Source organism: Pelodiscus sinensis, chromosome 1 (assembly GCF_052426305.1).
Source record: "Pelodiscus sinensis isolate ZL-2025 chromosome 1, ASM5242630v1, whole genome shotgun sequence".
Lineage (NCBI taxonomy): Eukaryota > Metazoa > Chordata > Testudines > Trionychidae > Pelodiscus > Pelodiscus sinensis.
Window position 1 is genome coordinate 201,868,717 of NC_143052.1, and position 12,974 is coordinate 201,881,690.

At 43.4% G+C, this 12,974-nt stretch overlaps 1 protein-coding gene across 1 annotated transcript in view; it reads right to left on the minus strand.

Annotated features, from left to right (window-relative positions):
• Positions 1-3,407: 3,407 nt before the first annotated feature.
• CYBB (cytochrome b-245 beta chain) overlaps positions 3,408-12,974 on the minus strand; it is a 36,427-nt gene continuing 26,860 nt past the window's right edge. Inside the window, exons 10-13 of the mRNA XM_006133928.5 lie at positions 11,370-11,532; positions 10,353-10,499; positions 7,392-7,516; positions 3,408-5,741 (exon numbers count right to left, since the gene is read on the minus strand). Coding sequence (XP_006133990.2) covers positions 5,615-5,741; positions 7,392-7,516; positions 10,353-10,499; positions 11,370-11,532 — 562 coding nt within the window. The 3' untranslated portion in view covers positions 3,408-5,614. The remainder of the gene's footprint in view (positions 5,742-7,391; positions 7,517-10,352; positions 10,500-11,369; positions 11,533-12,974) is intronic.

The following is a 12,974-nucleotide window of genomic DNA, read 5'->3' on the forward strand; positions in this document are numbered from 1 at the left end:
TACTGAGTATTACTATAACAGGCTTTCTTTAATAGGGTCCAGTAAAAACATCAACTTGGATAAGGGTAAGACCCTCTCAGTTGCTGAACACCAAGGCATTCAGCAGTTGATAGGTGCAGAATGAAGTGAGGGTGTGACAAGTCTTTCCCCCCCTCCCTTCTTTATGGAATTGGTTTATGAATATAAATACACATAACTCAAAGATGTTTTGGACAAAATTCTTCATGTAACCTATCAGTCTTAGAGTTACAATCTGCTGGATCTGTATATCTTATTTGTATCATTCCTGAATGTAACATTAGACATATGAAGCATTAGATTGTTTATGGTTTTAAATGTGCAAATGAGAGCCATCAGTGGTGCACCAGAAGCCTTAACAACTGGGTGATCAACTTAATGACTTGAGAACAGTCTTCTTTGTCCTTTAAGTCTACTCTAAGCAGTGGTTGGTCCTAGGAAAAGGTGACCATACCACTTAGTATTGGGATACCAGTTTGACCAGGTTATTTTCCCTGGAAAGAGGGATAGAGAACAAAAGATTTCCACTCAGTGGAAGTCTATTAAAACAATGTGAAGCTATCAATCCCTTTGTCTTTGGCTGGTGTGACACAACCAAAGGAAGGGCTGAGGACCCAAGTCAGAGAAAAGAACATCTTTGACTGGGAAGCATGCCTAAAACAAGAGCCGGTATTAGGGTAAGTTAGTAATAAGCTTTAGTGTACTAAAACCAGCTCTGTGCGTCTTTTTATTTTAATTCTGTACTTACTTTTATCTGTCTGTTTTCACTTGCAACCACTTGAATCCTAGCGTTTGTTCTTAATAAAATCACTTTTGTTTACTTTCAAGTCAGTGTAAATAATTGTTACCTGGGGGTAACAATCAGTGTGCATATTCTCTCTTTCATTGATAAAGTTGCAAACATCCTTATGAGCTTTCTTTGGGTAAAACTTTTACTCAGCGAAAGATGGATTTATTTTGGGTTTGATCCTTTTTAAAGATTGGTTTCCTGATGCTGTGTCCTAGAACTGCATTCTCCTAGAGTTGAAGGCCGTGTCTACATTGGCACCCCTTTCCGGAAAAGGGATGCTAATGAGACCAGTCGGAATTGCAAATGCCGCGGGGGATTTAAATATCCCCCACGGCATTTGCATTTACATGGCTGCCGCTTTTTTCTGGCTCGGGGTTTTTGCCGGAGAAAAGCTCCAGTCTAGTAGGAATAAGGGATCCTCTGGAAAAGGGCTTATTTTCCGGAGAATCGCGTCTAGACTGGCGCTTTTCTCCGGCAAAAACCCCAAGCTGGAAAAAAGCGGCAGCCATGTAAATGCAAATGCCGCGGGGGATATTTAAATCCCCCGCGGATTTGCAATTCCGAAGTGTCTCATTAGCATCCCTTTTCCGGAAAGGGATGCCAATGTAGACACAGCCGAAGTGTTTGCATTGTTCTTCAGTAGGGCAGCTACCCCAATTCTGTGCCTTGTCTGGGGGAGACCAGAGAATGTGTCCCAGCAAGAAAGAGTGTGTGTGGGGGGAAACTGGTAGTGGGGAATGCTAGGATTCAAGTGGTTGCAAGTGAAAACAGACAGATAAAAGTAAATACAGAATTAAAATAAAGAGAGCAAGAAGGTGAGTGTCAGTGGCATAATCAGCATGGCAAGGAACAGCCCCAATGGATCTTCTGTGACCACGGCCTGTCACAGTGGGAACATTGCATTACTATCCATTTAGCCCACACCAAATTTATGGTGCTTAACAGTATCCTGCAAAGCATTGCATGTGCTTATCTGCTGAAGGCCACTTACAACTTTTCTTGAAGAAGGGATGTTTTGTAACCCCGGAAGGATGCTGCAGAAGATTTTTTTGCCGTCAGCAATTTGCACGTGAAAGTTTCTTTTTTTTAATCATGAAAATTTAAAAAACATTTAGGGCTAAATAATCGCTAGTAGGCACAGCCTGCAGTAAGTGGGTGTGCAGAGTCACACCACCATTGGTGGAACTTTGAGTGACAGTCTGCCTCAGACAGGCACAATGCTGCCCTGATTTCCCAAGGTCATAATTTGTGACACCCATTTAAAGGGTGCAGGATATCCATGCTGCATGGCCTGTCTGCTTTGACATCCAGTTTGGGGGGGAGAAGGGGGAGGATGTGGAACCATGGCTTTGTCTATTCCCACCATTTCTGGTGAAAAACTTAAAAAACAACAAATGGTCTGGTCGCACTTTATAGACTAACAAAACATGTAGATGGTATCATGAGCTTTCGTGGGCACAGCCCACTTAGATACTTTTGTGAGGAGTACCTTGGGAGTGGCTAGGTGCAGAATCCCTTACATGGGGCAGGCCAGTGGAGAGAGAGTACCTTGCTTCTTCCCTGTCCCATAAGGCAGGATAACTAACTCTAACAGTACCTCAGCATTCCTCTGAGCTTGACTGATGAATGGAAGGAAAAGGATAGGTTTGTTTCTTCTGGCTGTTTCTCCAGGTTGCCAATTAAAGTATCCCATACATAAATCTTTATACTCAGACCATGATTGATAAATTGTCTTGTTTGCTGTCTGAGGCATCAAACCTTTAAAAGCAATTGAAGGAATCATATAGTTATGTTGACTACAAGCCTCTCCCTCTTCACCCCGTTTGGTTAAGATTTGCTAATTCTTCTATGATTTTGGAAAGTGGGGATTAGCAAGTGTCTTGGGATGTTTTATTCTGAATTAAAGATGACAAAGATCTTATGCTACAGAAATAAAATACCACAACAGGGAACCTTACTATATCCGAAGGAAGCAGAAAAGATTGTGGGAGTCTTGAAAATAAATATAATGGCACCTTTTAAAAAACTAACAGATGAAAACAAAACTATTAAGTAAAAAATAATGAAAGGCAAGATTCTTAACATACTAAAACACTATGTAATTATTAATTGCCTTTCCTTTTGCTACTCTTCTCGTACACTTAGGCTGTGTCTAGACGGAAAAGGGATGCAAATTAGACACATTGCAATTGCAAATGAAGTGGGAAAGGCTTTATTTTTCGAAAGATCCGCGTCTAGACTGGCGCTTTTTTCTGTCAAAGCTCCGAGCTTTGGGGGATTTAAATCAGCGCTTAATTTGCAATTGCGATGTGTCTAATTTGCATCCCTTTTCCGTAAAAGGGATGCAGTCTAGACACAGCCTTAAAGTCTGATCCTGCTCCCATCGAAATCAAAGGCAAAACTCCATCTGACCTCAATAGTGTGAGATCACACACTTATTTTGTTTAGGCAAGATTTTTACATTTTCTTAAGAAGAAACTCTTCTTTCATTCTAACTAAACTATATTCTGACCTCCTGTCAGAGCTGCATATTTTAAAATTGTTTTTGAAGTGGTGTTGTAGTTGTGTTGGTTCCAAGATATTGGAGAGACAAGGTGGATGAAGTTATCTTTTGTTGGACCAACTTTATTTGGTGAGGGAGACAAGGTTACAAGCAACACAGAGACCTGAAGAAGAGATTTGTGTACCTCGAAAGCTTCTCTCTTTCAGTCTTCAGAAGTTCAGAAGTAAAAGATATGATCTCACCCACCTTATAACTCAGACTTAAAAATGTCCTTGCAGAACAACAAAAGTTGGAATTTACAAGCTCCGGGCAAAATGGCATTTTTTTTCTCCAAACAGTGATATAATTGAAAACGACATTTAACAGCTCTGAGGAGCTGACGTTATTAAATAAGAAATGGGAAGCTATGTTTCTGAAGTACTTAAATATAAGCTACTTGCATAAAATAAAGATGCAAGATGGGGGTGATGAATACCCTGTCTAATAACACATTTTGTACAATCAGAAGCCTCTGCAAACATGGCTGGAATTGAAGAAATAGGTAGTCACTTGATAACATTGCTACATGATTATGGCTGCAAGGTCTAACTGGTGTAAAGGAGCTCCAGGGGACTGCCTATCAGCTGAAAAGGCAGCAAGAAGGCATTGCACTGCGGGAATATAAACTAAAGCCAGAAAACATGCAGGGAACCCCATAGCACATTAATTTAGCTGCTGGAAGCCTTTTCCCTTCGGTGGTTGGTTAGTGAATGTGTTTGTCTCTCTACTGAGTCTGCACGAAAAATCCATTTGTGTAGGCTCCTAATTCATCTTATTTTTGCCTCTCCAGGTGGCCCATCACGTTTCCTTTAAAGCACTGTTCTGTATGTGGGTGTATATAGAGAGCTTTATGCATACAAATCACAAATACAGCCCACAGGAACTCCTCTTTTCAATACCTGTCTCTCTTATCAAAGAGAAATAGCTCAGCAGCAGGATCTGAAGAATCATATGCATTTAAAAATTCCAAAGAATGGACCCATTTAATCCTTTGATGAGCACTTTCACTATTTCAGAGCTGTCCTTGAAAGCAGAGCTAGAGGAGACTTTGAAAACATGAACCCTATTTTTGCTTATATTTCTGAGCCATGAACATAAAAGTATCAAGCATTCAAAGACTTGAGTGCTAGGGAGGGGTGCATTGTCAGAAGTTTGAAAGCTCTTAGTTTCAGGCAAATTATGACCATCACAGTAACCTGAGCTGAAATATACCAGAAAAACACCAGGGAAAATATAGCTCTTTATGAAGGTATCACTTGGAACAAACTGGATATTAACAAAGCTGAGGAATGAAGGGAGCAGACTAAACCACCTCATTTCTGTCCTGGATGTGCTTTATTCCTACTTATTTATTACAGTAGCATGGATAGAACCCATTAAAAATAAGTACCGGAACTGTATAAACAAACAGGTAGACAAGGTCTCTGCTTCAAAGAGCTTACAATCTAATTCAGTGCCTTTAGAACATTAAAAATGTGTAGCCACAGCAACAATCATCTGTACATTCCTTTTGCCAACATGAACAGCAAAGAGTTGTGTTTTAGAGACTCTCTCTTTTAGGTAAGGCTATACCTACACTATTGCACTGATGCAACTGTGCCAATTTAACACTTCTGGTGAAGATGATCTAAGCCGATGGGAGAGGGCTCTCCTGTCAGCTTAATAACTCCTTCCTCTGGGACAGGCGGTAACAGTGTTGGAAGTCGTACAAAGTAATTTGTAATATAGACATAGCCTAAGAAATGTCAACTTGGATTTGATAGCTTGAAAATGCTAATGTACAAAGCAGCTACTAATCTTCCTGTTGCAATGAACTGTCATTCCCATTCACTCCTCTCCGAACCTCTGTTTCCATGCAACCAAGATAAACTGCATGTTAAGTAGCAAGCATTATGATAAAACACTTTTTTGTTTCATAGGACTAAGCTATTATCAGTGTAAACTTGCTCCAGAAGATGCAACCTCTATTGGTACTCTGAGGATGTCACTAGGAATGACAGGAAGCTAACAGTAGTTAACTGAGACAAATCCCACAGACATCTGCTAAATTATTCAAAATGTGGGGGCCAATGCAAGTAGACCCATGGTCAAACTGGGCTCTTAGTTACACCAGTGTAAATCCAGGGCAATTTCACTGAAGCAAAGGGTTACATTAGTGTAACAGAAATCAGAATCTGGTCCATAATCTCCAAACTCCAACAGAAAAGCAAACAAGCTGTTTGGCTTTTGGGTTAGCATTCCTGTGTCCTTTTGAGGCCAGCAAGTTAAAAGTTTTCCTTGTTAAAAATGAAGTGTACTCCTCGAGGGTCAGCAGCTGAATTGCTGATACACTGCTTGTTAAGTGTTTCAGCCAGGGCTTCCGGTCCACAGAGGAAAACACCTACTCTGGAACTGTTAAGAAAGAACATCACATTGTGGTAAGTAATCAAGCAGGTAATCAATCCACAGCCACATGAGTTGTGTGGGTGAGCAAATGGATCATTTGATCTGCAGCTGACAACCATTAAAGGCACTAAAATAGAACCTTGTATTACAGAATCAGCTACATAACATTAATACATTTAACATCTCTTTAAATCTTCACAGTGCTCTGCAAGGAGGAACTAATCTACCCCCCTAAAAGCCATGGGGGAAAACAGGCAAGATTTATAACTGCTTTTAAAATAGATGATGGGCTAAATCAGGGGTGGGCAATAATTTTTGAGTGGGGGCCACTTCAAAAATGTTTGAAATAGTCATGGGCCACTCTGGAAGTGGCAGTGCCTTGGACGGAAGGGGTGGAGACTTTAAATAGCAGGAGTTGAAAGGGTTCATGCCTCCCCTGCAGCTCCCAGGTATCATGTTAGCGAGCTGCAAGCCCTTTCAATTCCTGCTATTTAAAGGGCTCGATACTCCCGGCCTCGCTGCTAGTGTGTTGCCTAGAGCCCTTTCAGCTGCTTCTATTTAAAGGGCTTGCACCTTCCCTGGGGCTGTTTCCTGCTAGCTATGGGAAGCTGCAAGCCCTTTAAATAGAAGCAGTCGAAAGGGCTTTCATGTCCCTGGCTCCCAGGCAACAGGCTAGTGTGGGGCCGGAGCTGTGAGCCCTTTCAATTGCTTCTATTTAAAAGGCTTGTGCCTGCCAGGTAGCTACCAGGTAATGAGGCGCGAGCCCTTTAAATAGAAATAGTTAAAAGGGCTCACAGCTCCAGCATCACTAACGCATTGCCTGGGAGCCAAAGACGCACAAGCCTTTTCAACTGCTTCTATTTAAAGAGCTCGCGCCTTCCCCGCGCCTGTCAGGCAATGTGTTGCCTAGCAGCTATGGGGAAGGCGCGAGGCCTTTAAATAGAAACAGTTACAAGAGCTCACAGCTCCGACACGTGGCCTGGGAGCCAGAGACATGGAAATCCTTTCAACTGCTGCTATTTAAAGGGCTCGCGCTTTCCCCACAGCTGCCAGGCAATGTGTTGTCTGACAGGTGTAGGGAAGGCACGAGCCCTTTATATAGAAGCAGTTGAAAGGGCTCATCTGGCTCTGGCTCCCAGGCAATGCGCTAGAGGACGGGGCCTGGAACAGCCGTGCAGGCTGGACCAAAGCCCTAGGTGGGTTGAATGTGGCTTGCTGAGTGGCTTTTGCCCACTCCTGGGCTAAATCCTGGTCCTGCCAAAATCAAAGGCAAAATTTCTATTGATTTCAATGGAGTGAAAATTTGACTCAGTGAAACTGAGACTGAGAGGGTAGGCCCAGATTCTCAAACGCTGCCTCTAATTTTGTTGCTTCAAATGTTAGGTGTTCAGATACAGCTCATCCATCTTAGGGCCTGTTTTTAGCAGTATTAATCATCTGTAGCTCTCACTGACATCAGCTGGAGTTCCAGGCATTTAGTACTTCTAAAGACCAAGACCACCTGGCATGTTGGTGAGGAGCTAGACTTTGGGAATTCCTGGCTCTGAAGTCCACATCCAGTCTGTTGGATCACTTTGCTTCAAAATATTGCCAACAGAAGGAGTAAGGTAATTTTTTTTGATGACACAGACACTATAGATCTGAATCCTGGTTTACCTTGGGTGCTGACTTGCAATGGTTTTGAACTCATTGTCCCAGTTGGGTCTGCCATACAAGGTTTTCTGTTTCAGACCTGTAATCACATCTTTCTCTTCATCATGGTGCACTGTAAAATGAGTGGCCTATGGGAAAAGAAATAAAGACTTTAGGGAACCTTGTAAAGAGAACTTTAGAGATGGCTGCTTTAGTGCTAGTTTAAAATGTTCACCCCATTAAAATGCAGTGGAATTATATGCAAGCTAGAAGAGTTCCTTTGGGATGTGGAATTTATGTTTATCTCAGGAATTGGAAATACTGGATCTTAAAGCTAGTAAAAAACAACAAATAGTCTTGCAGCACTTTAGAGACTAACACAAAATGTAGAGGGCGCCATGAGCTTTCGTGGGCACAATACACTTCTTCAGATGAATGGAGTTTAAGGGGTCCAGTTTTCAAATAAATAGCACAGAGAGGGAATGGGGGGTGGGGAAGAGGAGGAAAAAGAAGAAAAAAAAAGGGGAAAGAAATTGTCAATTAAAGTTTCCATGCTAAACGAAGAGGGTAAGAGTACTTAGTACTCACTTTAAGTACCCTTTTTTTAATGACATTAGCAGGGCTCGACAAATAATACAATCTACTCGCCCATGGCGAGTAGATTGTAACCTGGAAGAGCCAGGTTCGGGCGATCTGCACATGCGCAGATCGCCGGACAGCGCGGCTGGCGAGCGGGGCTCGCTGCAGTTCGGCGAGCCCTGGACATTAGGATGTGGAATGTAGTGAGCAGGAATCAAACTTGTAAATGAAATGAAGTTCTGTAGCTTCCCTGTCAAGCTGTCTTGAAATTGGTTTGAAATAATACAGTGATTTTGAGATCCATTCATCTGAAGAAGTGGGTTGTGCCCACGAAAGCTCATGATGCCATCTACATTTTTGTTAGCCTCTAAGGTGCTGCAAGACTATTTGTTGTTTTTTAATTTTTCTAGTTACAGATTAACATGACTATCCCTCTGAATTGTAAAGCTAGTAATTAGCTTTCTGTTGTAATACATTGCCTGATTTAGGTTCTCTAATGCTACAGTAAGGACAAGATTCTCCCCACGGTTATAATGGTGTGGCTTTATTGAGGTTGCACTAGCATGTCTGAAGGGAGAATTTGTCCCTCTGAACTCTTATCTCTTCTCCCTAAGGTGACCAGACATCTTGTTTTAAAGGGACAGTCCCATATTAAGCCCTCCTGTACGTATCCTGACTTTTTCTTAAATATGGGCAAATTGTCCCATATTTTCTGCTTGTACCAGTTGGTTGGATCCCTGCTAACCAGCCACCTGCCCACCCTCAATGAGTGGGGTGGTCCAATAGCCAATGATGGGGGTAAGGTGTGTGTAATGGACGAGAGGAGTGCTTACCAGCACCCGGTGACTAGGGGTTAAACTCAGGTAGCTAGCAAAAGTGTTGGCCAGGGGGCTGGGAGGAACAGGGAGATAGAGGGATGAAATTTAACTGTATAATTATCTCTACCTGCTTTCTTTGTGTGGGAAAGAAAAACCTGGAGTTAAGACACACAGAATGGTTTAAACCCAGACAGGACTACAATGTCTCCAAGGAATTTGGGGCCTGGAAGTAGACTGAATAAAGAGAAGATTGGAAGTAAGTAAAGGGAAAAAGTGAACCTAGTCATGTTCAGGGTATTTTTTCTTTATTTTATAGTTTGGTTTGAACTGCTCTCTGTGAATCTATGCCTCCCCTCCCCATTTACCATATAGCATTGTGCCCAGAGACTTTTCTCTGTTTTAATTTATTTTCCTTAGTTGCTCTGTAACATCTAGCAACCAAGTATGCTTTATAAAGTTTATCTTTTGTTTTGTAATAAAAATCACTTTTTTAAGGTGATGGTTTGATTCTTGTGTCCTGGAAGATCTGTCTGTGTGTATCTGCATGCCTCTGCCTGAGAGATCAGCTACCAGGGATTGCAGCTTGTTTTTCTTTTTTCAAGCTCTTTTGGGGTAAAAGAGCTTGGGGTACAGCTGGAGTAGGTTCAAGTGTTCACCCCTGTTTTTTTAGGGATAAAGATCACTTAATGGTGGCAGTGATTCCCCAAAATCTATGTATTGTGATTCTGGGGAGAAGTCTTTTGTAACCAGTGTCTATGGAGGCAAAGTTTTCTTTTTTCTTTTTGAGCTTTGCAGGCCCCCATCTTCAGCACTCAAAGTGCCAGAGTAGGGAACAGCCCTGACAGTCTGAAAGACTGCTGTGGGAAAGGGAAGGCTGCAGTGCAAGGGACTAAGTTGCTCCCCGTGAGGGTCTGTCAGCACAGCCCCTGCTATGTGCCAACTCTGGAAGGGGTGCAGGGAGACAAGCGTTTTTCAGCCTATTCTGATCCCGAACCTGCAGGCTCCACAGCAGTCACCAGGGCAGTGGTATAGCATCCTTCTCCTGCTCCCCACTCCCTGTTCTGGGTCCTGCCTTCAGGGAGCACAGAGCTGCTCTGTACACTAGGCACTCTCCTCTGCTGAGCTACCTCTCTGGACAGGCTTTAGTGCCACTGAAGCCCCTGCAGTCCAGTCCCCTGGGCTTGTATGCATAATGTGTCCTGAGTGCTTAACCTTTTTCACCTGCACTGCAGTTAGGGGACAGGAGGTGGCTGGTTATGTTGGTGGCCAGTAGCAGCCTGGAGGTATTAGTTGCCTTTCAACACTGTGTGGGCAGCAAGAGATGAGAGCTGCTTCCATCTGGAGCGGGGGAGGGTATCAGCACATGGAAACTTCTCAGTTGGCCATAGGCTTGTGCAACTTGGTCTTTCTGATAAAACCCATCTAAAATTAAAATCTTGACAGGCACAAAGGGCTAGAAAAATGGTACAGCTCCTTTTTGAACGTCTGTGTCTTCACACAAACAAATCAAACAACCCCACACAATGTTAAAATAGTAAATAAACTCCATGAGCCTTAAGGGACTGACATATTCTCCAGAGTGATTTACCTGAGATTCATCCCAGCCTGTAAGGTAGATGTTGTAACTGAGAAAGTCTGCATTATCCCTCTCCTGCATTTGAATCTCCAGGGACTGCAAGAGGTCAGCAAACCATTCAAAGGCATGAGTGTCTCTGCAGAGCCAGTAAAAATAGATCTGAAAGAGACAGGATTAAACTCTTATGTTCTGTTTGCACTTATGCATTTCTACTATGGTTGCTGGTCAAAAGGGGGATTTGTAGAGATACAGTTTCCTGGTGCTTTAGAAATTCCCCTTGTTACCAGAGTTGATGGGAAGCTCAGCTAGCATAACAGTTTATAGGCTGGAAGGGCAGTGGGGCAGAGTTAATTATGTGAGAAGGAAAACTGTTTCCTCTTTTCCCTCCACACAATTCTATTCATTGGATCGTGCTGCCCCTCATCCGGGCTTCCTCAGAGTAACAATTTGTCAAGCCTTTAAAAAATGATGGGGTGGAGAACTCGCCTCCATCTCTGCAGCCAGTGAGAGCTCAGTAGGCAGCAGAACTTGTCCAGTTCCTCCAACTGAGGTGGGCAGAGATAATGTGACCTCAGGTGGACAGATGAATTGTGGGAACTTCCTGTGCCCCAACAGACAGGGTGATTTTGAAAGCGAAATCATGGCTGGTGGATCAGTGACTATTAGTTCCACTGGTCTAAAATCCCACCCCTGGGGGAAGATTGTAGCAGATGCCAAGGCTATGGCAACCTGAGACTGGCAACAGAGCAAAAGAGGTAGTGAAATGGCTTTACTGCTGCCCTCCTCAATCCAGTGGAAATCTATGTTCCATGTTGCTGTGCCAAGTCCAGGACCTTGTGGCTGTTGCTGCTGTCATCTTGTCCTTTTGCTGATGACACTTGTCTTGTTAAATCTTTGGACTCTTCTCCCAGCAGGCAGGCACATCTTTGGAGCAAGGCAGCCTGTTCATTAGGTGTGCTGTGCCTGTTTTGATGGGTTTCCTCCTGCCCCCGATCATTGGGAAGGTTTTTTACTCCCAGGGAAACATACCTTTTTGAGTTTTAGATTGGTCGCATCATTGCAGTATTTGTACCAGACAGACTTGAGTATCGAAGCAAATGGAGTGACCCCTATTCCAGCTCCAACCAGCATCACAGTTTCATAACTGAATACATCTTCACTAGCTGTGCCAAAGGGGCCATCCACAGCTATCCTAAAAGAAGGAGTACAATTAATAATATTAAAAATATCATCTACGTACCTATCACCATGCACAGCAAGTGTGGGTTCTAGTCTTCCCTATGTCTAAGTACCTGTCGGTAAAGGGTATGAATGAGGCACTGTAAAACTAGTTACAGCTCCCTGATTCTGTGACACCCAGTCCTAATATGACATAGAGCAATCTAGGGGCTGCTCTAATTTACACCACTGGCTGGTTGGTATAACAGAGTTCTCCCCAATCAACCCCTTTGCTGATGATAGGAAAGATCATTGGCACAGAAGCTGGTTCCACTAGTTTTATATCAGTGGTGAGTTCTCCTCCGCTAGTGGAATTCTCCACTGGTCACTTAGGCTATATCTACACAGCAGCATTATTTCAGAATATCTGAGGGGTATGTCTACACTACCCCCCTAGTTCGAACTAGGGGGGTAATGTATGCATACCGAACTTGCTAATGAAGCCCGGGATTTGAATTTCCCGGGCTTCATTAGCATAAAGCCGGCGCCGCCATTTTTAAAAGCCGGCTAGTGCGAACCCCGTGCCGCGCGGCTACACGCGGCACGGACTAGATAGTTCGGATTAGGCACGTGGAACGAGGTGTACAGATAGTTCGGATTAGGCTTCCTAATCTGAACTATCTAGTCCGTGCCGCGTGTAGCCGCGCGGCATGGGGTTCGCACTAGCTGGCTTTTAAAAATGGCGGCGCCGGCTTTATGCTAATGAAGCCCAGGAAATTCAAATCCCGGGCTTCATTAGCAAGTTCGGTATGCATACATTACCCCCCTAGTTCGAACTAGGGGGTAGTGTAGACATACCCTGATGTTATTGCAAAATAACATAGTGTGTGTTTACACTACAAGCAGTTATTTTGACATAATGTTGAAATAATGAGTTGGAGGACTTCTTACCCCGAATCTGGTAACCCTAATTTTATGAGGAGTAAGGAAAGTCGGAGGAAGAGTGCTCTATCTCGGACTTCCTGTGTGCAGACAGCGCCAAAAGCTGAAATAAGCAATTTCGATTTAAGCCATGCAATTGACATAGCTCAAGTTGCGTAGCTTATTTCAGCTTTAGCTCTGCTGTGTAGTAGTGCCCTTCAGAGAGAACTGGAGCCTGAGAATCTGGCCCATACATTTAAGGTTGCTGAAGTGCATTTTCCATCGACAAAATCACTCAGAAATCCAGGCAAACACACAATTTACCTCCTCAGAAACACTTGTCCCTGGTCAGCAAAATGTGAATTTTAAGAAAATTGATTTTTGTGAGCAAGCATGGAATGAAAATTTAGAGAGTAGCCATCCGCCAGGATGAGGGGAGTGAAGGAATGTGGGACACATGCCTCCAAAGAGGGTAGGTCTAATTTTAGGCCTAACATACTTGATATAACATTGTGGGTACGGCTAGACTGGGGAGGGGGAAGGGAAGGAGGCGGG